At 41.6% G+C, this 27643-nt stretch overlaps 3 protein-coding genes and 2 long non-coding RNA genes across 5 annotated transcripts in view; 4 read left to right on the top strand and 1 right to left on the bottom strand.

Moving 5' to 3' along the window:
• Positions 1-5278: 5278 nt before the first annotated feature.
• Positions 5279-6139, bottom strand: LOC140104460 (uncharacterized). Its single transcript, XR_011850332.1, has 3 exons — positions 6042-6139; positions 5802-5941; positions 5279-5444 (listed from the first exon to the last, which is right to left on the bottom strand). It is a non-coding gene; the product is annotated as an uncharacterized lncRNA (long non-coding RNA).
• Positions 6140-6196: 57 nt separating this feature from the next.
• LOC140104338 (uncharacterized) lies at positions 6197-8039 on the top strand. Its single transcript, XM_072127859.1, has 2 exons — positions 6197-7157; positions 7335-8039. The coding sequence occupies exons 1-2, from the start codon at positions 6198-6200 to the stop codon at positions 7341-7343; spliced, it is 969 nt and encodes a 322-aa protein (XP_071983960.1). The 5' UTR covers position 6197; the 3' UTR covers positions 7344-8039.
• A 1335-nt stretch (positions 8040-9374) lies between these two features.
• On the top strand, positions 9375-10486 carry LOC140105198 (uncharacterized). Its single transcript, XR_011850519.1, has 3 exons — positions 9375-9723; positions 9824-9963; positions 10321-10486. It is a non-coding gene; the product is annotated as an uncharacterized lncRNA (long non-coding RNA).
• Positions 10487-10955: 469 nt separating this feature from the next.
• On the top strand, positions 10956-12837 carry LOC140104314 (uncharacterized). The gene is made up of 2 exons (XM_072127810.1): positions 10956-11955; positions 12133-12837. Exons 1-2 carry the CDS (start codon positions 10975-10977, stop codon positions 12139-12141), a joined length of 990 nt encoding a protein of 329 aa, XP_071983911.1. The 5' UTR covers positions 10956-10974; the 3' UTR covers positions 12142-12837.
• An 11251-nt stretch (positions 12838-24088) lies between these two features.
• TCF20 (transcription factor 20) overlaps positions 24089-27643 on the top strand; it is a 93033-nt gene continuing 89478 nt past the window's right edge. The window contains exon 1 of the mRNA XM_072127714.1: positions 24089-24381. The gene's annotated coding sequence lies outside the window, so the exon portion shown is untranslated. The remainder of the gene's footprint in view (positions 24382-27643) is intronic.

The following is a 27643-nucleotide window of genomic DNA, read 5'->3' as shown; positions in this document are numbered from 1 at the left end:
TGTTATCCAGGGGACTTTATACTGTAAGTGACCTTGGTATTTTTAGGGACACCGGTTGGAGATTCGCTGCACAGAGCTGAAGATATTTGGCCGTGAATTTAGCATTGATATGTCATGGGTTGAAGAACAAGAAATAAAGCCCTACTGATGGAAGAAATTGTCATCTATAATGTACTAAATGCCACTAATGACTCCCAGAACCTGTAGCCAGTCACACAGTGTCAGTGAGCCTCTGCCTGTAACCCCAGCCAAAACCTTTTTGGTCTCTGTGACAATTGGATTTTAAAAATGTTGGATTGTCATAAGAACCAGGATTAACAATAAAGCTTAATTACAGACACCTTTCATAACTGTTACAGCTGATCATTGTAGCCTAGGACTAAAATAGAATAAATTACCAATATCCAGAGGTCCGTATGTAAATAAGGGTCGTATGTAAGTCGAGTGTTTTTAAGTAGGGGACCGCCTGTATAATATTATATATATATATATATATATATATATATATATATTATATATATATAGGGCCGATTCTAGCATATTTGCTGCCTGAGGCGAATATTAAAATGCTGCCCCCCCCCCCGCTCCCTGTTAAGTAAATGCTGAAAACGTTACTAACAATTAACAACCCTACAGACAGCTCCCTGACACTGTGTGACTGACTACAGGATCTGAGAGGCATTAGTAGTAGTACTAGTACTTTATAGATGACAATCTCTTCCATCAGTAGAACTTTATTCCGGGTTCTCCAATCCATGGCGTATCACAGGTGAATTCACGGGCAGATATCTTCAGCTCTGTGCAGCATCTCCACCCGGCGTCCCTAAAAATACCACAGTCACTTACAGAATAAAGTCTCCTGGATAACAACACTGTGCTCCTAAATAATATACCGTATATACTCGAGTATAAGCTGACCCGAGTATAAGCCGAGACCCCTAATTTTACCACCAAAACTGGGAAAATCTATTGACTCGAGTATAAGCCGAGGGTGGGAAATGTATTGGTCACAGACCCCCCCCAGTATATAGCCAGCCAGCCCCCTATAATATACAGCACTGCCCCCAGTAGTATACAGCACTGCCCCCAGAAGTACACAGCACTGCCCCCAGTAGTATACAGCACTGCCCCCATTAGTATACAGCACTGCCCCCAGAAGTATACAGCACTGCCCCCAGAAGTATACAGCACTGCCCCCAGTAGTATACAGCACTGCCCCCAGAAGTATACAGCACTGCCCCCAGTAGTATACAGCACTGCCCCCAGTAGTATACAGCCTGCCACCAGTAGTATACAGCACAGCCCAGAATAAAAAAATAAACTTATATACTCACCCTCCGGTGGCCCCGATGCGCAGCGCTGCTCCCCCGATGTCATCACGGCTCCTCTTCTGGCTTCCCGGCTGCTCTTCTTGCTTCAGCGTGCTGGGCGCCACCATTGTTCTTTCCCGGGCGGCGCCTAGTATGATGCGCCGCGGCTGACGTCATACTAGGCGCCGCCCGCGAGAAGAACATGGCGGCGCCCAGCACGCTGAAGCAAGAAGAGTAGCCGGGAAGCCAGAAGAGGAGCCGCGATGACATCGGGGGAGCAGCACTGCGCATCGGGGCCACCGGAGGGTGAGTATATAAGTTTATTATTTTTTTAGTCCATTTTTAATTTTTGGTAGTATTGACTCGTGTATAAGCCGAGGGGACGTTTTTCAGCACATTTTTTGTGCTGAAAAACTCGGCTTATACACGAGTATATACAGTATACCCCTCACAACACAACTGACCTCACTCTCCCCACATACAAAACATCCCTTCATTATATATATATATATATATATATATATATATATATATATATATATAGTCTACTGGAATTATAGCATGCTAAGCACCAATCAATATACAACACCCCCAATTTATTAATACAGACCCCCCCCCAACATTTGGTTTACATGATGCAAAGCAATCTGTATCCTATAACTAATAAATATATAGCACCCCCTAATGAATATATATATATATATATATATATATATAATATAACCAAATCAATTATGTCCTATGGAGGAGTACGGGTAGTTTCCCCCCAATCAAACTTATAACACCCTAAAGAAGTAGGGGAACTTACAAATTAGCTTTTTTTTAATAAAAATTTTCTTTATTTTTTAGTCATTAATAAAATACCATTTTTAACAGTTGTTGAAAATTTAAAATGATCCCAAATAAGTTGAGGTTCAAGCAGCCCAGATATCGCAAGTCAAAGGTTCCTGATGTTACATTGCATTACAGTCTCATACATTAGTATTCCTACCATTTAAATAAATTTTTCTTTGTATTGAACAGAATTCGTTTAGATTACCTTGCTACTGAGCTGCCTTGTGCCTCTCGCCCCGACGCGCGTTTCGCCTATTGCTTCCTCAGGAGGCGTGTCTAACTGAGAGGATGTCCGGTTATTTAAGGCCCTGGGAGTGAGACATGTGATCGCTGTGTCTATTGTAATTGGTAGATGCATGTTGCTGTGTTCACCTGTTGATTGGCGCATGTCCTTTTGTTACGTCCGCCTGTACTGATATGGCGACGTCCCTCTTCCGGTCATCACTGCGCATGCGCTGTCCGAGCGAGGGGAGAGGAGAGGAATTCTGTCTCTCGCTTCAGACTGGCGCACGCGCACTGACATTTGACGGAGGAGATCGTTGCCGGCAGAGTTCACAGCCGGAATGCGCACACAGGAAAGTGTATGTAGAGTACTATACTAATTGTGTCCCTGAATTTATTAACCTGTATATTCAATTCTGTATTTCTAACCTTTCTAACTTTGGGTGAATATAATGTTTTGCTAGAATGTGCCACGAATATATAGATTAAAGTGCTTATAGTGCTACAAAATGTTGTTGATATAGAATCTATGTGCCAAAGTTGCTAGTGTGAATGGGTGTCAAACATAATACTGTGCTATCAATGTCATCCCAATAAAATATTGTTGTCACCCTATTCAAACCCCCTGTAAAGTGCTGAGTGCCCTGTGCTATCAATGTCATCCCAATGGGATCTTGTTTTCACCCTATTCAAACCCCCTCTAAAGTGCTAAGTGCCCTGTGCTATCAATGTCATCCCAATGGAATCTTGTTTTCGCCCTATTCAAACCCCCTCTAAAGTGCAAAGTGCACTTGTAGTGTTTGTTGCAATATGATTATCTTATTGAAATATTATAATATACATTATTAGTGTTGATTAAATAAAGTGCTGCGTGCTAGTGAAGTGTAGAGTGCTATTTATCCATTCTAGTTTACATGGATTTGATAGAAATTAAAGTGCTAGATACTACATAAGAATAGTCACCCAAGTGGTCGTTGCATCTGGAAGAACATCTGTGCGGCTTAATTTTACAGATGTAAGGGATTTGAAAGATAGACGGTTATAGTACTTAATACTTTCATTATTAATTTTTGCTTTTTCTTTTTTCTTTTATATTACCGCCCATCATCCACTATGTCTTTGCAGTTCGTTTTTGATGTTAGTCCCATTTATTCATCTTTTTTTCTCTCGCACAGGTCTTCACCTCCCCTCTCCATAGTCATCTACTTCTGCATCCGTCTCTCCCGGTAAGTCATCCTTCCCATGGCATAATGGACATCACAAGATCTAAATATAAGGATCAAGAGTTAAAAAACAGATACACAAACAATTTCATAAAAAGGATCCGAAGGCTAATGATTCATTCAGTCCTAAAGGTGCCATTGTGCCTAATCTAAAGATCCATTTGCATTCAATTTGTGACAGTTTTTTCATTAGGTCCCCCCCACGCATGCCCAGTTGTACCTTATCGATGCCTCTGAAGGTCAATCCTCTGGTATTACATTGATGGTATACTTTAAAGTGTCTTGGTAACGTTTTCAATGCTTCAATATGTTCTTCAGTTTTGGCATTTTCTATGTCACGGAGATGTTCCCCAACTCGTAGCTTAAATTCCCTCGTCGTTAGGCCAATGTAGATTTTTCCGCATAGGCATGTTGCATGGTATATTATTCCCGAGGTTTTGCATGTGATATATTGTGTGATCTTGAATTCCTTCGTGTGATTCTGATCCCAAAAAGTATTGCATCTCTCGATATTTTCACATGCTTTGCAGTTTTTACACGGGAAGCATCCCCATTTCGGACCTTTTGTTCCAAATGGGTTCGTCTTTTCAGGGATAAAATGGCTGTGAACCAATCTGTCCTTTAAATTTTGTGCTCTTCGTGCCGTGATTTTTGGTCGTTTTGAGACCAGTTTGCTCAGGTTTTTATCTGAATGTAAAATTGGCCAATACTTGGATATCGTAGCAGTCAGCCTCTTCCAGTCATTATTGTATGTCGTAATCAGGCGTGTGCTGTTACCTTCTTTTACTGTTTTCCACCTTTTCTTTTCCTCATTGGGGCATAGCAGTTCATTTCTGGGTGTAAACTTAGCTCTTCGGTAAGCTCTTCTAATGTTCCTCCTCGAATACCCTCGTTCTAAGAAGCGTTCTTTTAGATCTTCAGCCTGTTGTTCAAAGTTGGATTCATTGGAACAAATGCGTTTAAGTCTTAAAAATTGTCCTACTGGTATACCTTTTATTGTTGAGGGGATATGTGCTGATTCCGCATGTAGCAGTGAGTTAGTGGCAGTATGTTTCCGATATACTTCAGTTTCCATCTTTCCTTCCTTATCCACTTTTATCTTGACATCTAGGAAGTCAATTTCCTATCCCACCTTGTATGTCAGTTTGATGTTAGTTGTATTATTATTCAATTCCTTCATAAAATCCTGTAATTCCTCCATCGTCCCTTGCCACAAAAATAGTACGTCGTCGATGTATCGCATCCAATTATGGAGGTGTTCGATACCTCGGGTGGGGTCTGTTTGGAATATTTTTCTCTCCCATGCTCCCAAAAACAAATTCGCATATGAGGGGGCGCATGCCGCCCCCATTGCAGTTCCCTGTACTTGGAGGAAATAACGATCTTTGAATGTAAAAAAATTATGTGTCAAGATAAATTCCATTAGTTTCACCAGGAGTTCTGAAAGATTTTCGGGGAGATTACTCGATTCTAGGAAAAATTTCACTGCTGCCAAACCATCTACATGCCTAATCGAGGTGTATAAGGCTTCTACATCCGCCGTTACTAGTAACATGTTGTCTTCCATCACAACGTCATTCAGCCTGTTTAGGGCAGCTGTCGTATCCTTAATAAAAGAAGGTAGTTCTTTCACTATCTCTTTTAAGAAGTGGTCCACAAATTGACAGATTTTTTCGCACATACCTTCATTTCCAGAGACGATGGGTCTCCCCGGTGGATCTTCCTTATCCTTGTGGATTTTGGGTATAATATAAAACGTCGGAATCTTTGCCATTTTGTTAATCAGTCCCTCCATGGTGTTTTTAGAAATGACCCCTGTTTGTACCGCATTTGTTAGGATATTTTGCAGTTCCTTCTGAAAGTGAGAAAGGGGAGATGTATCCAATCGTTTGTAACAGTTTTTATCGTTTAAAAGTTTAAATACTTGTTTTTCATATTTATCCTTTGCCCAGATAACCAAATTCCCCCCTTTGTCAGCTTGTTTAAACTCAACATCCTTCCAACCTTCCATCTCTCTTAGTGCTTTCCTTTCTCCCCTTTTCATGTTATTAAATTTTCCCTCAGAATTAGCATTTTCCAGATCGTACATTACTGCTTTCACAAATGCCTCCACTGCCGGACACTGTGAAAGGGGGGGACATTTTGTCGATTTTATTTTTATTATCCCTTCTGTGAGTTTACAAGTAGGGGAATTTGTCTGGGTTGAGCTTACCTCAGTTTCCTCCTCCTCATTTTCTAGCGATTCTAATAATTTGATTACTTCCTGATCTTGCTGGGTGATGTAAGTCGGTCCTTTCATGTGCCATTTTCTTAGGATTAGCTTACGTGCAAATAGATTCAAATCCTTCATTACTGTGAAGAGATCAAGATTGTTTGCTGGAGAAAAGCTTAAACCTCGAATTAATACATTTTTCTGTACATCAGTTAAAGTATGATTAGATAAATTTATTACCTTCAGTTGATCTTGTCTCGAGGATTTGTTGCTTCTTTCATTCTGGGGGTCCAATTTCCTCTTTCCACCCCAGTAGTTTCTTGTTTTTCTTGTATAATCCATGTTTTCCCTTTCCTGTTTTTGTGGCAAGGGACGATGGAGGAATTACAGGATTTTATGAAGGAATTGAATAATAATACAACTAACATCAAACTGACATACAAGGTGGGATTGGAAATTGACTTCCTAGATGTCAAGATAAAAGTGGATAAGGAAGGAAAGATGGAAACTGAAGTATATCGGAAACATACTGCCACTAACTCACTGCTACATGCGGAATCAGCACATATCCCCTCAACAATAAAAGGTATACCAGTAGGACAATTTTTAAGACTTAAACGCATTTGTTCCAATGAATCCAACTTTGAACAACAGGCTGAAGATCTAAAAGAACGCTTCTTAGAACGAGGGTATTCGAGGAGGAACATTAGAAGAGCTTACCGAAGAGCTAAGTTTACACCCAGAAATGAACTGCTATGCCCCAATGAGGAAAAGAAAAGGTGGAAAACAGTAAAAGAAGGTAACAGCACACGCCTGATTACGACATACAATAATGACTGGAAGAGGCTGACTGCTACGATATCCAAGTATTGGCCAATTTTACATTCAGATAAAAACCTGAGCAAACTGGTCTCAAAACGACCAAAAATCACGGCACGAAGAGCACAAAATTTAAAGGACAGATTGGTTCACAGCCATTTTATCCCTGAAAAGACGAACCCATTTGGAACAAAAGGTCCGAAATGGGGATGCTTCCCGTGTAAAAACTGCAAAGCATGTGAAAATATCGAGAGATGCAATACTTTTTGGGATCAGAATCACACGAAGGAATTCAAGATCACACAATATATCACATGCAAAACCTCGGGAATAATATACCATGCAACATGCCTATGCGGAAAAATCTACATTGGCCTAACGACGAGGGAATTTAAGCTACGAGTTGGGGAACATCTCCGTGACATAGAAAATGCCAAAACTGAAGAACATATTGAAGCATTGAAAACGTTACCAAGACACTTTAAAGTATACCATCAATGTAATACCAGAGGATTGACCTTCAGAGGCATCGATAAGGTACAACTGGGCATGCGTGGGGGGGACCTAATGAAAAAACTGTCACAAATTGAATGCAAATGGATCTTTAGATTAGGCACAATGGCACCTTTAGGACTGAATGAATCATTAGCCTTCGGATCCTTTTTATGAAATTGTTTGTGTATCTGTTTTTTAACTCTTGATCCTTATATTTAGATCTTGTGATGTCCATTATGCCATGGGAAGGATGACTTACCGGGAGAGACGGATGCAGAAGTAGATGACTATGGAGAGGGGAGGTGAAGACCTGTGCGAGAGAAAAAAAGATGAATAAATGGGACTAACATCAAAAACGAACTGCAAAGACATAGTGGATGATGGGCGGTAATATAAAAGAAAAAAGAAAAAGCAAAAATTAATAATGAAAGTATTAAGTACTATAACCGTCTATCTTTCAAATCCCTTACATCTGTAAAATTAAGCCGCACAGATGTTCTTCCAGATGCAACGACCACTTGGGTGACTATTCTTATGTAGTATCTAGCACTTTAATTTCTATCAAATCCATGTAAACTAGAATGGATAAATAGCACTCTACACTTCACTAGCACGCAGCACTTTATTTAATCAACACTAATAATGTATATTATAATATTTCAATAAGATAATCATATTGCAACAAACACTACAAGTGCACTTTGCACTTTAGAGGGGGTTTGAATAGGGCGAAAACAAGATTCCATTGGGATGACATTGATAGCACAGGGCACTTAGCACTTTAGAGGGGGTTTGAATAGGGTGAAAACAAGATCCCATTGGGATGACATTGATAGCACAGGGCACTCAGCACTTTACAGGGGGTTTGAATAGGGTGACAACAATATTTTATTGGGATGACATTGATAGCACAGTATTATGTTTGACACCCATTCACACTAGCAACTTTGGCACATAGATTCTATATCAACAACATTTTGTAGCACTATAAGCACTTTAATCTATATATTCGTGGCACATTCTAGCAAAACATTATATTCACCCAAAGTTAGAAAGGTTAGAAATACAGAATTGAATATACAGGTTAATAAATTCAGGGACACAATTAGTATAGTACTCTACATACACTTTCCTGTGTGCGCATTCCGGCTGTGAACTCTGCCGGCAACGATCTCCTCCGTCAAATGTCAGTGCGCGTGCGCCAGTCTGAAGCGAGAGACAGAATTCCTCTCCTCTCCCCTCGCTCGGACAGCGCATGCGCAGTGATGACCGGAAGAGGGACGTCGCCATATCAGTACAGGCGGACGTAACAAAAGGACATGCGCCAATCAACAGGTGAACACAGCAACATGCATCTACCAATTACAATAGACACAGCGATCACATGTCTCACTCCCAGGGCCTTAAATAACCGGACATCCTCTCAGTTAGACACGCCTCCTGAGGAAGCAATAGGCGAAACGCGCGTCGGGGCGAGAGGCACAAGGCAGCTCAGTAGCAAGGTAATCTAAACGAATTCTGTTCAATACAAAGAAAAATTTATTTAAATGGTAGGAATACTAATGTATGAGACTGTAATGCAATGTAACATCAGGAACCTTTGACTTGCGATATCTGGGCTGCTTGAACCTCAACTTATTTGGGATCATTTTAAATTTTCAACAACTGTTAAAAATGGTATTTTATTAATGACTAAAAAATAAAGAAAATTTTTATTAAAAAAAAGCTAATTTGTAAGTTCCCCTACTTCTTTAGGGTGTTATAAGTTTGATTGGGGGGAAACTACCCGTACTCCTCCATAGGACATAATTGATTTGGTTATATTGCATGTAACTTTCTGTATGATTACAGATTTAGTCCTACAATGGATTTTAAAAATAAAGAGAAGCAATGGCAACAACATCTGAATGAATTTTTTAAGAATGGTCCCAATATGGTTTTAACTGAAGATACTCAGAAAAATAATGAATGTATAGCCTTAAAGCAGCTATGGCACAAAAAACTTAAACTATGGTGGAATATTGCAACACTTGAAAACTATGTATCCAAAAAGGTGATACCTAGAGGCCTAAGGATTCAGATCCCTCCTAGCCAAAATGGTCTGAATGAAGAATTTAAGGAGAGATGGATGGAGATTGTTTCTCGTTGCTCGTATGCTTTGATGAACCTTATTATTGAAACCAATAGACAAACATTGTCTGAATGTGAAAAGGAAATAGAAATCAGCAGAAAAAATGTGGAAACCCTTTTAAAAAAAGACAAAATGCAGGAATTTTGCAGTGAACTGGAAAAAAACATGGAAGTCTGGGAGAAAGAGATTAGCGAAAATAAAATGAAAAAGCTACAGAGAGATTTCAAAGACTACGACAATCATAAAATATATTTCTGGCAATGGAAGAAAAAGGAACACTACCGGGATAATCGACAGAGATCCTATTCAACTTCATCTAGTGTCTCACATGGGGGAAGTGTAACCCTGGATTCAACAACACAGGAAAGGGAAAACATGGATTATACAAGAAAAACAAGAAACTACTGGGGTGGAAAGAGGAAATTGGACCCCCAGAATGAAAGAAGCAACAAATCCTCGAGACAAGATCAACTGAAGGTAATAAATTTATCTAATCATACTTTAACTGATGTACAGAAAAATGTATTAATTCGAGGTTTAAGCTTTTCTCCAGCAAACAATCTTGATCTCTTCACAGTAATGAAGGATTTGAATCTATTTGCACGTAAGCTAATCCTAAGAAAATGGCACATGAAAGGACCGACTTACATCACCCAGCAAGATCAGGAAGTAATCAAATTATTAGAATCGCTAGAAAATGAGGAGGAGGAAACTGAGGTAAGCTCAACCCAGACAAATTCCCCTACTTGTAAACTCACAGAAGGGATAATAAAAATAAAATCGACAAAATGTCCCCCCCTTTCACAGTGTCCGGCAGTGGAGGCATTTGTGAAAGCAGTAATGTACGATCTGGAAAATGCTAATTCTGAGGGAAAATTTAATAACATGAAAAGGGGAGAAAGGAAAGCACTAAGAGAGATGGAAGGTTGGAAGGATGTTGAGTTTAAACAAGCTGACAAAGGGGGAAATTTGGTTATCTGGGCAAAGGATAAATATGAAAAACAAGTATTTAAACTTTTAAACGATAAAAACTGTTACAAACGATTGGATACATCTCCCCTTTCTCACTTTCAGAAGGAACTGCAAAATATCCTAACAAATGCGGTACAAACAGGGGTCATTTCTAAAAACACCATGGAGGGACTGATTAACAAAATGGCAAAGATTCCGACGTTTTATATTATACCCAAAATCCACAAGGATAAGGAAGATCCACCGGGGAGACCCATCGTCTCTGGAAATGAAGGTATGTGCGAAAAAATCTGTCAATTTGTGGACCACTTCTTAAAAGAGATAGTGAAAGAACTACCTTCTTTTATTAAGGATACGACAGCTGCCCTAAACAGGCTGAATGACGTTGTGATGGAAGACAACATGTTACTAGTAACGGCGGATGTAGAAGCCTTATACACCTCGATTAGGCATGTAGATGGTTTGGCAGCAGTGAAATTTTTCCTAGAATCGAGTAATCTCCCCGAAAATCTTTCAGAACTCCTGGTGAAACTAATGGAATTTATCTTGACACATAATTTTTTTACATTCAAAGATCGTTATTTCCTCCAAGTACAGGGAACTGCAATGGGGGCGGCATGCGCCCCCTCATATGCGAATTTGTTTTTGGGAGCATGGGAGAGAAAAATATTCCAAACAGACCCCACCCGAGGTATCGAACACGTCCATAATTGGATGCGATACATCGACGACGTACTATTTTTGTGGCAAGGGACGATGGAGGAATTACAGGATTTTATGAAGGAATTGAATAATAATACAACTAACATCAAACTGACATACAAGGTGGGATTGGAAATTGACTTCCTAGATGTCAAGATAAAAGTGGATAAGGAAGGAAAGATGGAAACTGAAGTATATCGGAAACATACTGCCACTAACTCACTGCTACATGCGGAATCAGCACATATCCCCTCAACAATAAAAGGTATACCAGTAGGACAATTTTTAAGACTTAAACGCATTTGTTCCAATGAATCCAACTTTGAACAACAGGCTGAAGATCTAAAAGAACGCTTCTTAGAACGAGGGTATTCGAGGAGGAACATTAGAAGAGCTTACCGAAGAGCTAAGTTTACACCCAGAAATGAACTGCTATGCCCCAATGAGGAAAAGAAAAGGTGGAAAACAGTAAAAGAAGGTAACAGCACACGCCTGATTACGACATACAATAATGACTGGAAGAGGCTGACTGCTACGATATCCAAGTATTGGCCAATTTTACATTCAGATAAAAACCTGAGCAAACTGGTCTCAAAACGACCAAAAATCACGGCACGAAGAGCACAAAATTTAAAGGACAGATTGGTTCACAGCCATTTTATCCCTGAAAAGACGAACCCATTTGGAACAAAAGGTCCGAAATGGGGATGCTTCCCGTGTAAAAACTGCAAAGCATGTGAAAATATCGAGAGATGCAATACTTTTTGGGATCAGAATCACACGAAGGAATTCAAGATCACACAATATATCACATGCAAAACCTCGGGAATAATATACCATGCAACATGCCTATGCGGAAAAATCTACATTGGCCTAACGACGAGGGAATTTAAGCTACGAGTTGGGGAACATCTCCGTGACATAGAAAATGCCAAAACTGAAGAACATATTGAAGCATTGAAAACGTTACCAAGACACTTTAAAGTATACCATCAATGTAATACCAGAGGATTGACCTTCAGAGGCATCGATAAGGTACAACTGGGCATGCGTGGGGGGGACCTAATGAAAAAACTGTCACAAATTGAATGCAAATGGATCTTTAGATTAGGCACAATGGCACCTTTAGGACTGAATGAATCATTAGCCTTCAGATCCTTTTTATGAAATTGTTTGTGTATCTGTTTTTTAACTCTTGATCCTTATATTTAGATCTTGTGATGTCCATTATGCCATGGGAAGGATGACTTACCGGGAGAGACGGATGCAGAAGTAGATGACTATGGAGAGGGGAGGTGAAGACCTGTGCGAGAGAAAAAAAGATGAATAAATGGGACTAACATCAAAAACGAACTGCAAAGACATAGTGGATGATGGGCGGTAATATAAAAGAAAAAAGAAAAAGCAAAAATTAATAATGAAAGTATTAAGTACTATAACCGTCTATCTTTCAAATCCCTTACATCTGTAAAATTAAGCCGCACAGATGTTCTTCCAGATGCAACGACCACTTGGGTGACTATTCTTATGTAGTATCTAGCACTTTAATTTCTATCAAATCCATGTAAACTAGAATGGATAAATAGCACTCTACACTTCACTAGCACGCAGCACTTTATTTAATCAACACTAATAATGTATATTATAATATTTCAATAAGATAATCATATTGCAACAAACACTACAAGTGCACTTTGCACTTTAGAGGGGGTTTGAATAGGGCGAAAACAAGATTCCATTGGGATGACATTGATAGCACAGGGCACTTAGCACTTTAGAGGGGGTTTGAATAGGGTGAAAACAAGATCCCATTGGGATGACATTGATAGCACAGGGCACTCAGCACTTTACAGGGGGTTTGAATAGGGTGACAACAATATTTTATTGGGATGACATTGATAGCACAGTATTATGTTTGACACCCATTCACACTAGCAACTTTGGCACATAGATTCTATATCAACAACATTTTGTAGCACTATAAGCACTTTAATCTATATATTCGTGGCACATTCTAGCAAAACATTATATTCACCCAAAGTTAGAAAGGTTAGAAATACAGAATTGAATATACAGGTTAATAAATTCAGGGACACAATTAGTATAGTACTCTACATACACTTTCCTGTGTGCGCATTCCGGCTGTGAACTCTGCCGGCAACGATCTCCTCCGTCAAATGTCAGTGCGCGTGCGCCAGTCTGAAGCGAGAGACAGAATTCCTCTCCTCTCCCCTCGCTCGGACAGCGCATGCGCAGTGATGACCGGAAGAGGGACGTCGCCATATCAGTACAGGCGGACGTAACAAAAGGACATGCGCCAATCAACAGGTGAACACAGCAACATGCATCTACCAATTACAATAGACACAGCGATCACATGTCTCACTCCCAGGGCCTTAAATAACCGGACATCCTCTCAGTTAGACACGCCTCCTGAGGAAGCAATAGGCGAAACGCGCGTCGGGGCGAGAGGCACAAGGCAGCTCAGTAGCAAGGTAATCTAAACGAATTCTGTTCAATACAAAGAAAAATTTATTTAAATGGTAGGAATACTAATGTATGAGACTGTAATGCAATGTAACATCAGGAACCTTTGACTTGCGATATCTGGGCTGCTTGAACCTCAACTTATTTGGGATCATTTTAAATTTTCAACAACTGTTAAAAATGGTATTTTATTAATGACTAAAAAATAAAGAAAATTTTTATTAAAAAAAAGCTAATTTGTAAGTTCCCCTACTTCTTTAGGGTGTTATATATATATATATATATATATATATATAAATTTATTTTTATATATCCCTGCTCTCATATATTTAAAGGCCTTGTTATTTACCCCCCAATTAAATTATATACAGCTCCCATATACAGATCCCCTACAGCTTAAATAAAATCTTGCCCCACATATACAGTCCCCTCCCAGCCTAGTAATACACTCACCGGCCACTTTATTAGGTACACCTGTCCAACTGCTCGTTAACACTTAATTTCTAATCAGCCAATCACATGGCCGCAACTCAGTGCATTTAGGCATGTAGACATGGTCAAGACAATCTCCTGCAGTTCAAACTGAGCATCAGTATGGGGAAGAAAGGTGATTTGAATGCCTTTGAACGTGGCATGGTTTTTGGTGCCAGAAGGGCTGGTCTGAGTATTTCAGAAACTGCTGATCTACTGGGATTTTCACGCACAACCATCTCTAGGGTTTACAGAGAATGGTCCAAAAAAGAAAAAACATCCAGTGAGCGGCAGTTCTTTGGCGGAAATGCCTTGTTGATGCCAGAGGTCAGAGGAGAATGGGCAGACTGGTTCGAGCTGATAGAAAGGCAACCAAGGTAGGCCAAGGTAGGCAGAACAGCATCTCTGAACGCACAGTATGTCGAACTTTGAGGCAGATGGGCTACAGCAGCAGAAGACCAAACCGGGTGCCACTCCTTTCAGCTAAGAACAGGAAACTGAGGCTACAATTTGCACAAGCTCATCAAAATTGGACAGTAGAAGATTGGAAAAACGTTGCCTGGTCTGATGAGTCTCTATTTCTGCTGCGACATTCGGATGGTAGGGTCAGAATTTGGTGTCAACAACATGAAAGCATGGATCCATCCTGCCTTGTATCAACGGTTCAGGCTGGTGGTGGTGGTGTCATGGTGTGGGGAATATTTTCTTGGCACTCTTTGGGCCCCTTGGTACCAATTGAGCATCGTTGCAACGCCACAGCCTACCTGAGTATTGTTGCTGACCATGTCCATCCCTTTATGACCACAATGTACCCAACATCTGATGGCTACTTTCAGCAGGATAATGCGCCATGTCATAAAGCTGGAATCATCTCAGACTGGTTTCTTGAACATGACAATGAGTTCACTGTACTCAAATGGCCTCCACAGTCACCAGATCTCAATCCAATAGAGCATCTTTGGGATGTGGTGGAACGGAAGATTCGCATCATGGATGTGCAGCCGACAAATCTGCGGCAACTGTGTGATGCCATCGTGTCAAAATGGACCAAAATCTCTGAGGAATGCTTCCAGCACCTTGTTGAATCTATGCCACAAAGAATTGAGGCAGTTCTGAAGGCAAAAGGGGGTCCAACCCGTTACTAGCATGGTGTACCTAATAAAGTGGCCGGTGAGTGTATACTGTATCCCATATACAGCACCTGCAGCTTAGTAATATACTGTATCCCATATACAGCCCCCCAGCTTAGTAATATACTGTATCCCATATAGCATCCCCCCCCCCCAATATAAAATAATTATGGCCCCATATAATATATACAGAATCCTTCCCCAGTATAGCATCCCCCCCCCCCAGTATAAAATAATTATAGCCCCAAATAATATATATAGCCTCACCCCCCAGTATAAAATAATTATAGCCCCAAATAATATATATAGCATCCCCCCAGTATAAAATAATTATAGCCCCAAATAAAATATACAGACCCCCCCCCCTAGTATAAAATAATTATGGCCCCATATAATATATACAGCACCCCCCCCCCCTTGCATGAAATAATTATAGCCCCAAATAATATCTATAGCATCCCTCCCTCCAGTATTAAAACAATCATAGCCCCAAATAATATATATATAGCATTACCCCCAGTATAAAATAATTACGGCATAGCCCCAAATAATATATATATAGCTTCCCCACCAGTATAAAATAATTATAGCCCCAAATAATAATAATATATATATATATATATAGCATCCCCCCCAGTATAAAACAATTATAGCCCCAAATAAAATACGTAGCATTCCATCATCCCCCCCCAGTATAAAATAATTATGGCCCCATATGATATATATAGCATCCCCCCCCAGTATAAAATAAATAGGGCCCCATATGATATATTTAGCATCCCCCTAGTATAAAATAATTATGGCCCCAAATAATATATATAGCACCCCCCCTAGTATAAAATAATTATGGCCCCAAATAATATATATAGCATTCCCCCCCCCCCCTAGTATAAAATAATTATGGCCCCAAATAATATATATAGCACCCCCCCCCCTAGTATAAAATAATTATGGCCCCAAATAATATATATAGCATCCCCCCCTAGTATAAAATAATTATGGCCCCAAATAAAATATAGAGCATTCCCCCCCCCCCCCGCCCCTAGTATAAAATAATTATGGCCCCAAATAATATATATAGCATCCCCCCCCAGTATAAAATAATTATGGCCTCAAATAAAATATAAAGCATTCCCCCCCCCCTAGTATAAAATAATTATGGCCCCAAATAATATCTATAGCATTCCCCCCCCCCTAGTATAAAATAATGATGGCCCCAAATAATATATATAGTACCCCCTATCCCCCTAGTATAAAATAATTATGCCCCCCCCAGTATTAAACGTTTTCTAGACCCATATAGTACCCCCCCCCTCCCAGTATAACATGAAACCTCCCCACATTTAATTAAAATACATTAAAAATAATAAAATACATACTCACCTGCAGGCAGCTGCTCCCTCGGCGCGGCTCCGGTCTTCACGCGGCTCTCCTGTGAGCCGCGGCTCCGCACAGTGACACAGGCGCTGTGACATCATGACACCTGTGTCACTGCTTAGAACGGAGCGACGCAGCTGCCGGAAAGGCGCTGCGTCGCTCCGCATATAAATCGCGCCTGTGTCTTAAAGAGACAGGCGCAATTTATTTAGCTGGTGGGCGATTCGGGCGTTAATGGACGCCCGAATCGCCCACTTTAGAGCGGCAAATTTCGCCGCCCTTTACAGGGACCCGCATTCTGCCGCCTGAAGCGAGATTTTCATCTCGCCTCATGGCAGATGCGGCCCTGTATATATGTAATTACACCATTATATATACACTAACCGGCCACTTTATTAGGTACACCATGCTAGTAACGGGTTGGACCCCCTTTTGCCTTCAGAACTGCCTCAATTCTTCGTGGCATAGATTCAACAAGGTGCTGGAAGCATTCCTGAGAGATTTTGGTCCATATTGACACGATGGCATCACACAGTTGCCGCAGATTTGTCGGCTGCACATCCATGATGCGAATCTTCCGTTCCACCACATCCCAAAGATGCTCTATTGGATTGAGATCTGGTGACTGTGGAGGCCATTTGAGTACAGTGAACTCATTGTCATGTTCAAGAAACCAGTCTGAGATGATTCCAGCTTTATGACATGGCGCATTATCCTGCTGAAAGTAGCCATCAGATGTTGGGTACATTGTGGTCATAAAGGGATGGACATGGTCAGCAACAATACTCAGGTAGGCTGTGGCGTTGCAACGATGCTCAATTGGTACCAAGGGGCCCAAAGAGTGCCAAGAAAATATTCCCCACACCATGACACCACCACCACCAGCCTGAACCGTTGATACAAGGCAGGATGGATCCATGCTTTCATGTTGTTGATGCCAAATTCTGACCCTACCATCCGAATGTCGCAGCAGAAATTGAGACTCATCAGACCAGACAATGTTTTTCCAATCTTCTACTGTCCAATTTCGATGAGCTTGTGGGGCTGGTGAGGAACCAGCGGTCATGGTCCACATTGGAACTAATGACAAAGTAAGAGGTAGGTGGAAGGTCCTTAAAAATTATTTCAGGGATTTAGGCCATAAGCTGAAGGCAAGGACCTCAACGGTAGTTTTCTCCGAAATACTGCCTGTACCATGTGCCACACCAGAAAGGCAGCGGGAGATCAGGGAAGTAAATAAGTGGCTCAAAAGTTGGTGTAGGAAGGAGGGTTTTGGGTTCATGGAGAACTGGGCTGACTTTTCTGTCAGCTACAGGCTCTACAGTAGGAATGGGCTGCACCTCAATGGGGAGGGTGCAGCTGTTTTGGGGGAAAAAATGGCTAGAAGGTTGGAGGAGTGTTTAAACTAGAGACCTGGGGGAGGGCAACAACACTTGTGCAGGGCAAATAGACAGTATAGATAGAGAGCTGGGAAGAGTCATAGTCCGTGGGGGAGGAAGGGGAGCTGGAATGAGATTGGGGAATAAGAACAAAAGGATTACGGACAGGGAAAACCATATAAAGTGTATGTACACAAATGCCAGAAGCCTCACAAACAAAATGGAGGAACTGGAACTCTTGATGTTGGAGCGGAAATATGATATAGTGCAGTGATGGCGAACCTTTTAGAGGCCGAGTGCCCAAACTACAACAAAGACCCGCTTATTTATCGCAAAGTGCCAACACAGAAATTTAATTTGTGATTTATACTCCCTTCTCTGTCACAGCTTTCATTGATACCAGCACTCTGAGGACACCAATAAGGCAGAAAATAGTCCCAGGTTGAGCTGTCACTTTAATATAGCTCTGTGCACAGCAAGTCCTGGGCTGTTTGGCACTGTAGGAAGATACCTGGAGTCATCTCAGGTGATGGCCTGAGTGCCCACAGAAAGGGCTCTGAGTGCCACCTCTGGCACCAGTGCCATAGGTTAGCCATCACTGATATAGTGGGTATCAGCGAGACATGGCTGTTACTATAGATGGCTATAGTCTTTTTAGAAAGGATCGTATAAATAAAAAAGGGGGAGGGGTTTGTTTACATGTGAATTCTTGCCTCAAGCCTGTCAAGCATGACATCAGTAACGCAAATGCAAATGTGGAGTCCCTATGGGTGGAGATAAGGGGAGGGAAAAAGAATAATAAAATATTACTAGGGGTTTGTTATAAGGTTCCAAATATAATGGAGGCAGCAGAGGAAATGCTAATAAGTGAAATGGATGCGGCTTCAAAGCATGGTGAAGTACTTATCATGGGGGACTTCAATTACCCAGATATTGACTGGGGGGCAGAAACCTGCAGGTCCTTCAAAAGTAGCAGGTTCTTGTCAACAACAAAAGACAATTACCTGTCGCAACTAGTCCTGGAGCCAACAAGAGGGGGGGCACTGCTGGACCTTATCCTTACCAACAGACCTGATAGGGTATCAAAACTGCAGGTTGGGGGGAACCTAGGGAATAGTGATCATAATATCATTGATTTTGTATTACGCTTTACTAAGAGCATTAGTGAAGGGGCAACCAGCACTCTAAACTTCAGGAGGGCAAATTTTCAGCAACTAAGGGAAGACCTTAAAGGCATAGACTGGGATAATGTTCTCAAAGACAAAAGCCCCCCCAAAAATGGGACTTTTTCTCATATATTCTGGTATGTGTTTCCTGTGAGAAACACATACCTTATGGGAAAAAGCATAAAAGGAACAAGAAAAAGCCAATGTGGCTAACTAGTCTTGTAAGGAAAGCAATAAGCGAGAAAGATAAGGCGTTTAAAGGAAACCTACCACTTGTAGTGGCAGGTTTCTGATGGAAATACCGGGCACCAGCTCAGGGTGAGCTGGTGCCGGAGCTTATTTTAGTTAGTGTTTTAAACCGCGGTATCGCGGTTTAAAACACTTTTTAAACGTTATAGCCGGCGCAGGCAGGTACGCGCTCGGCGCTTACCGTGCACGCGGCTCTCATTCACTTCCTATGTAGCCGCGTGCACGGTAAGCGCCGAGCGCGTACCTGCCTGCGCCGGCTATAACGTTTAAAAAGTGTTTTAAACCGCGATACCACGGTTTAAAACACTAACTAAAATAAGCTCCGGCACCAGCTCAGCCTGAGCTGGTGCCCGGTATTTCCATCGGAAACCTGCCACTACAAGTGGTAGGTTTCCTTTAAGGTGCTAAAACGTGAAGGTAGCGATGAGGCATTACAGGATTAAAGAGAGAAAAATAAATCCTGTAAAAAGCAGATAAGGGCCGCAAAAATAGAGACTGAGAGAAATATTGCCATGGAGAGCCAAAATAATCCCAAATTATTTTTCAAGTATATAAATGATAAGAAACTAAAAACAGAGAGTGTGGGTCCCCTTAGAAATAACATGGGGGTCATGGTGGAAGGAGATGAGTAAAGGGCCAGTCTACTGAATTTCGCCTTCTCAACTGTCTTTACCCAGGAAAATCCCCTGGTGGAAGACAGAATGAGGAATAATGTAAATTCTTTTTGGAATGTCAACAGTTACGGCGCCGCCTCGCAACCACTAAGATAGATAAATCACCGTGGCCAGATGGCATACACCCCCGGGTTCTGCATGAATTATGTAGGGTGATAGACAGACGTTATTTTTAATATTTGAAGATTCACTGAGGACTGGTTATGTTCCACAGGACTGGCGCATAGCAAATGTGGTACCAATATACAAAAAAGGATCAAATAGCGATCCTAGAAACTACAGACCCGTGAGTCTAACTGCTGTGGCGGGGAAAATATTTGAGGGGTTTGTTAGAGATGCTATCCTGGAGTATCTCACTATGCACAACCTTATAACCCAGCGTCAGCATGGCTTTATGAGAGATCGGTCCTGTCAGACTAATCTGATTGGTTTCTATGAGGAGGTAAGTTCAAGACTGGATCTGGGGGATGCTGTGGATGTTGTATATCTGGACTTTTCAAAGGCATTTGACACCGTGCCACATAAAAGGTTGGTATATAAAATGAGACTGCTGGGAATAGGAGAAAATCTGTGTATTTGGGTAAGTAATTGGCTTAATGATAGAAAACAGAGGGTGGTCATTAATGGCACATTCTCAGATTGGGTTGATGTTACCAGTGGAGTGCCACAGGGGTCAGTATTGGGGCCACTTCTTTTTAATATTTTTATTAATGACCTTGTAGTGGGTTTACACAGTCAAGTTTCAATATTTGCAGATGATACTAAGCTGTGTAAAGTAATAAATACTCAGGTCGATATTTTAGCATTACAGAGGGATTTGTGGAAGCTTGAGGAGTGGGCAGAGAAATGGTTGATGAGGTTTAATGTAGATAAATAAGTTATGCACTTGGGCCATGGAAACAAAAAGTATAATTATGTTCTAAACGGTCAATTACTTAGTAAAACTGGAGCTGAAAAGGACTTGGGGGTATTGGTGGATGGTAAACTTAATTTTAGTGACCAGAGCCAGGCGGCTGCTGCTAAAGCAAATAAAATAATGGGATGTATCAAGAAAGGAATAGATTCTCATGATAAAGACATAGTTTTGCCCTTATACAAATCCCTGGTCAGACCACACATGGAATATTGTGTACAGTTTTGGGCACCAGTGTATAAAAAGGATATAGTAGAGCTGGAACGGGTGCAGAAGAGAGCAACCAGGATTATTAGGGGAATGGGGAATTAGAATACACTGACAGATTACAAAATTTGGGATTATTCAGTTTAGAAAAAAGACGACTGAGGGGAGACCTCATTACCATGTACAAATACCTGAACGGACAGTACAAGGATCTCTCCAAAGATCTTTTTATACCTAGGTCTGTGACCAGGACAAGGGGGCATCCTCTACGCCTAGGGGAGAGGCGATTCTACCATAGACATAGACAAAGGTTCTTTACTGTACGTGCAGTGAGACTATGGAACTCTCTGCCGCAGGAGGTTGTTATGGCGGACTCTATGTACATGTTCAAGAGAGGCCTGGATACCTTTCTGGAGAGAAAAAATATCACGGGTTATGGGGATAAAACATTTATTTAATTCTTAAAGGTTGGACTTGATGGACTTGCGCCTTTTTCCAGCCTTATATACTATGATACTATGATACTATGAAATTGTAGCCTCAGTTTCCTGTTCTTAGCTGAAAGGAATTGCACCCGGTGTGGTCTTCTGCTGCTGTAGCCCATCTGCCTCAAAGTTCGATGTACTGTGCGTTCAGAGATGCTCTTCTGCCTACCTTGGTTGTAACGGGTTCCGATTTGAGTCACTGTTGCCTTTCTATCAGTTCGAACCAGTCTGCCCATTCTCCTCTGACCTCTGGCATCAACAAGGCATTTCCGCCCACAGAACTGCCGCTCACTGGATGTTTTTTCTTTTTCGGACCATTCTCTGTAAACCCTAGAGATGGTTGTGCGTGAAAATCCCAGTAGATCAGCAGTTTCTGAAATACTCAGATCAGCCCTTCTGGCACCAACAACCATGCCACGTTCAAAGGCACTCAAATCACCTTTCTTCCCCATACTGATGCTCGGTTTGAACTGCAGGAGATTGTCTTGACCATGTCTACATGCCTAAATGCACTGAGTTGCTGCCATGTGATTGGCTGATTAGAAATTAAGTGTTAACGAGCAGTTGGACAGGTGTACCTAATAAAGTGACCAGTGAGTGTATACACCATCAGTTTTTCACTACTATGTGCAATTATGGATCAAGGACAATATACCAGTTTGGCCTTATCCAATCCAACAATAAGTGATACAAAGTATGCAAAAACTTTTTCATGAAATGCAAAAAAAACCCATCAAAATGAAAAAGTTACGACTTTAGGAAGATGTTTTTTATAAAATGGCATTTGCATAACACAAGCAAAACACAAGCAATAACTTACTAACTTGCTATATGGTAAATAGCACATATTTTTAAATTCAATAATACATTCCAAAATTTTAAGGTTTTTTTCAGCCTTTCCCTAACAAATTCAATAAATAATTAATAGGCACCCCAAATGGACACCATCAAAAATTGAAACTTGGTTTGCAAAAAAAGCCTTTCAACCAATTACATACATGGAAAAAAAAAGTTATGGCTTTTAGAATTAAATGTGAAAAAAGTGAAAACTGACCGTGTCCTGAAAGCCGAAAGTGTCTAAATCCTGAAGGTATTATATTAATGTATAACAGCACTGTATTCATTAATTATATATATACTGCTCAAAAATACCCGCAAAAAACAAACAAAAAAAAAACATTCTGGTAAAAAAGTTGTTACTTGATAATTTTTGCAGTCTTTATATTAAAGGACATCTACCATCAGATTACCTGCTGGTAAATGACTATTATGTACCTCCTCGTCCTGTCCCCGTGTGTCCCAAGCTTCATTTCTTATATCTTTGCAGGGCTGTATTTCTGTAAAAAATAGATTTATAAGATATGCAAATCAGCCTGTGGCTAAGAGAAATGGTCTGTGGTCATCACCTACAGAACCTTGTCTTATAGAGACTGTCTGTTAATTGCTAAACATTTCTATCTGTTATCTATTCTATTTGCACAACAGTAGGATAAATTGATACATTGGGCCACATTTACTTACCCGTCCGGAAGAGTTCACTGAAAGTGCATTGTCCGACGATAATGCAGTGTGCCGCGATTCACTTAGATCGCTTACCCGCTCAGGATCGCCAGAGTTCACCTTCTTCTTCCCGGTTCATGTAAGTGCTTGATCTTGCGACACAATTTGAAAGTTAAATCTCGCTCTTAGTCCGAATCAGTCAGAGCGTCCGACGGCACGCCACACGATTTATGTTGTATAAAAGCCAGCGCTGCTGCGCCAGAATTCGATCGTGTGCTACTCAATCCCCTGTTAAATACCTGTCACATCCGTGCAAACCCTGAAAACAATGGAAAATCTGTCAAAAGTGTTACGAAAGTGCGACCGCGGACCCTTAGTAAAGGGTAGCCCCAATATCAGTGTTGATTGCTAATTGCACAGGTTTGTTTTACAGAAGTCTGATTGACTTAAAGTTACATTGTGCTGTTTAAGAGTTCTTTTTATTTTTGAGTAGTGTATAAATATGCTGGGCAGATAGGGCAGATAGGTGCCTGTACTGTTTTTTTTAGATTAAAAGTCTAGTTGTAGTGAGAACAATTAGACATCACGATGATCAGTGACTGCCAGTCTAGTGTGACATGGAAGTCAGTGAAGGCATAATACTGTATAGTGATACATATATGACCACATAACACGTTACCCACACACAAGTCCAGTGATTCTAGATTCACCCCGCACATCCATGGAGTTTACTCACAGGCAACTATGTTTAATCCACATAAATCCCGAGAGTTTTTATTTTAAAGAATTGTAAAAGCTCCCAATTTTTATAGCTGACTTATCACATGGATAAGTAGATTTATATAACTTGGGTTTTATTGATATTGATTTTATTTTTTTACATTACTCTTTGTATAAATGAAAATAATAATATTCCACTTATTCCCTGGTCACACAGCCTCCAGGAGATGTCACCCAGGCCTGGCAATGCCTGCAGCTGCATTCTTTAAGGCGGGCAGCAGAGGGCGCGCTCACGCGTCACTCCGGGTCCTTGCTCTGGGTTTCACTTGCTCCTGTGTAAGAGTCAAGATGGACCCGACTGAGCATGAATGTGATAGGGAGGGCGCCCAATGAAAGGAAAAGGGGGAGGAAAATAGGAAGGAGGAGGGGACAGAGGAAGAGGAAAAAAAGTAGGAGGAAATTAGCAGCAGCCGCCACCACCCCCTTTCCTCTCAGACCTGAGTGTCTGATCCCAGAGTGCGCTCCCCCACCCCCCTCCCAGTGTCTCCTCACAGACAACCCCAACCTCTCGGATCATCTACTCTCTGCCAGGGCAGCCTGATCCTACGTCTGATTGTTTCCAGAAAGCAACGAGACAAGACTATCGGGGGGAGGCCGGGGGATTACCCTGTGGTGAGCGGCATGGGGCAGTGACCTGCGTAAGGTAAGGGCCGGGGCTCCGGGGCATGGTCTGGGGTGTGTGGAGTTGGGTCACATAGCAGTGTGTGTGGCCCGGCCTCTAGTCAGGGGAACAATGCCCGAGCCCTGCTCCTCCACCAGCACGGAGATGGGAGCTGCTGACAAGACGTGGACTTTGCATATCAATGCATTCATTATTACACTGCTGGGGATGCGGTGCTGTGTGTCTGTACAGATGATGTATGCACTGTGTCTATATACTACATGTGGGGCTCTGTGTGTGTGTATATATGGGGTATGTGTGTGTACTCCATGTGTATGTATATACTACATATGGGGCTCTGTGTGTGTATACATGAGGCTCAGTGGTAGAGGGGGGCTGTCATACCTTGGCTGTTTATTGTGTAGGCTCCTGTGCATATAGATGATTGAGCAGTGTATAAAGTTCAGGAGGCCGGGCTAACATGGAGGCCCATTCATTCCCCTGGGGAGGTGACCCCTCAATTACCATTTACTGAATGTCAGGAAATACACATCCTAGTGTGTGCCTGGTGCAGGCTCCTTAGTGACTACGCATCAGTATATAGGGGATGTCCGGCCTCGCTGCTGTCATGTGACGCGCTGCTCCTTGTACGCTGTGCTGTGTTTACAGATGCTGCTTTCTCATGTCAGATGCCTCCCACCCAGGGCAACAGGCCTCCCCTAATTGAAAATACCACATATAGTGCTTCCGTGTATATAGATTATAGCTAATGCAGCCCCATCTCACTAGGCGGGTCTAAACAATGTCTCCCCAGAATACATTTCAGTTTATACAGTGACCCCCCCCCCCCCCCATTTAATTTATAGAAGTACATCATCTTTCAAACTAACATATAGTTCCTGCCGTGAATTCTTGTAAAGATGCAAAACGTAAGCACAGCACCAGGAAAAGGGTTCCTATGCACATATATGTAGTATCTCAAATTATTTTGAATATCTACAGTGGCATCCAATTCACATTTATATAGTGCCCCCATAATTAATATAAATATACTCTGTGACCCTGTGAATGTAGATCTATATACTGTGCTCCTTACACTCCCCATACAGAGAGATATAGATATAAACTGTGCAGTTACAAATTTAGCCCCCTTTCACACAAAAGTTTAGGGGACCTATATGCAGGCGCACAATTTGAGGCCGGATATTGGTTCCCATAGGCGCCTATGGCGGCCACGGTACGCTGTGTACATGCGTGTGTAACTGTACTGTAGAAAGCATGCTATATCTTATCCCGTGTGTACAGGCGGACTGCACTGCTCCCTATGGAGAGGGGAACAGGACTCTCTCCTGCACCTGGCTGTATGCTCACCTAGCCTACGACCTGGGCTAGCCATACGTTCCAGTGATAAGGACCATATATTCTGTACCAATTACAGCTATATACTGTGCTTAATCTGGTGGATTAGGTTAGGATTATTTACGCAGGATGTGATACACATTAAATGTTATTTTAACAAACTTTTTACTCGCATGCACATATATAAAAATTCATATAATTTTACAAATAACACAGATGAATATGCACAAGTACAGTCCATTGGATCTCTATTGAACTATACACATACATTTATGGAAATAATACATATTGCACACACATGATTGTGCAGACATATAGTTCATTGGATCTACCTTGGACTATATACAATTACCTATATTTGGAGAATAGATGGATCATTATTGTTCTGTGAAGAGCCAAGGAGTTTTCAGATGAAATCTCCAGCAAGAAGGCTGAATATTGTGGTGCAGCTACCCCTCCCCATTCTGCTCCGTCACAACAGCAGAGGAGAGAGGCTGGAGAGGAGAACATGAATGGCTTGACAAGCTGTAGGTAGCACAGGGAGAGGGGCCATAGGGTGCACTGGAGTCAGGATGGGAGACACCAAAGAGAAGAGATGATGTGTGAGGGTGCACATGGTGTGGGGGAGTGTTTCAAGGCAGCTCACGGAAGATACCTGTGATGTGCATAAAAGTCCTTATGTAAAGATGAAGTGCTGCCCCCTTTAGGATGGAGCAAGCTGATGCCAGAGTCAGATGTCTCACTTCATAGTAGGTGCGGTACTGCTGATTCGTTGGCAATTTGGAGCAGGTGGAGGATGGAGGCTGGTACCCCCCACCTGCTCCGCATTGCCAGCTCCCCGAGCAGAGGCCCATCCCGGCCTTTGAAGAATGAGTAATATAAACTGATTGGGCAACTGGTTGCTTCACACCTTTACCTTTGATAAATCTCCCTTATATCTATGTAAATGTACAATGTGGCTTTTTGGAAAGGAGATGACTTGTGGTAAACTCTGATTATGATGCAGGAGATGATGGTATGTCTCTAGTTACATGAAAACGACCACTGTGTACACATTGGATAAAATAAATCTAAGCCTGTATGCGTTAATACAGTTTCCTCCATTGCTCATTCACAATGACAGACGTTCTCTATTCTTTAAATCATATTGCTTTGATTACTTGAGTATACGGTTAGGGTGAGTTATTCACCATGTAAGTATATCCCTTAAAGTGAATCATTAGGCTACAATCACTCAATGTTCAGAGTATATGCCAGGAAACTTTCGTCCTATACGCTGATTATGTGCACAGATATACACTGTCAGGTGAGGGCATCCTTTTTGCATCTGTTTGCCAAGTATATGTAAGCAAGCTAATTCTTTCTATGCTTCTTCCTCTTGCTGAGCAACATATATGGTCAGTAAAGACCACGATTGCCTATGAGGGACTATGCACCTGTATTGCATCCATCCCTGGTTCTCTGGGAGGTCCCTGGTGATGTAACCATCTGTTTAAGGTACGTCACAGGAGAAACGCTGGCTGCTGTCCATGCTTACAGTGGGATACATCCTAGCCCTCTGTCTAAAGGACATGTTGGGAATCTGCCAAATGTATCCTTACAATAGAAAGTTACAATGGGGTGTGAATGTAGAATTAAAGGTTCCCTCGATGAATCAGAATACTGTATTGTTTACTCAAATTGGACCAGTCTGTCTTATGTCTTCTGCTCCCTGCTGTAAAAAGAAAAATTCAACTGTGATCAGCTTTGCTTAATGCATGGACCCTAAGTTGGGAATCTACTGGCAGCATGTTATATAATGCAAATAGAGTGCTAACCCAGGGTGACCTAAGCACCCTCCTGCTTGGGCCTTTTTGAGATTTTTTTTGGGGGGGAAAGGGAAGTACCGTATTTTTCGGGCCTATAAGGCGCACCTCTAATAAATGCCTGCTAAGACATCTAGGTT

This window comes from Engystomops pustulosus, chromosome 10 (genome assembly GCF_040894005.1).
Source record: "Engystomops pustulosus chromosome 10, aEngPut4.maternal, whole genome shotgun sequence".
Taxonomy (NCBI): domain Eukaryota; kingdom Metazoa; phylum Chordata; class Amphibia; order Anura; family Leptodactylidae; genus Engystomops; species Engystomops pustulosus.
The sequence above is the reverse complement of the archived record's forward strand: the minus strand, read 5'-3'. Positions and strand labels throughout refer to the sequence as shown.

Excerpts from the sequence above, each read along its gene's own strand:
- LOC140104338 (XM_072127859.1), top strand. The coding sequence starts at position 6,198 with ATGAAGGAATTGAATAATAATACAACTAACATCAAACTGACATACAAG.
- LOC140104314 (XM_072127810.1), top strand. The coding sequence starts at position 10,975 with ATGGAGGAATTACAGGATTTTATGAAGGAATTGAATAATAATACAACT.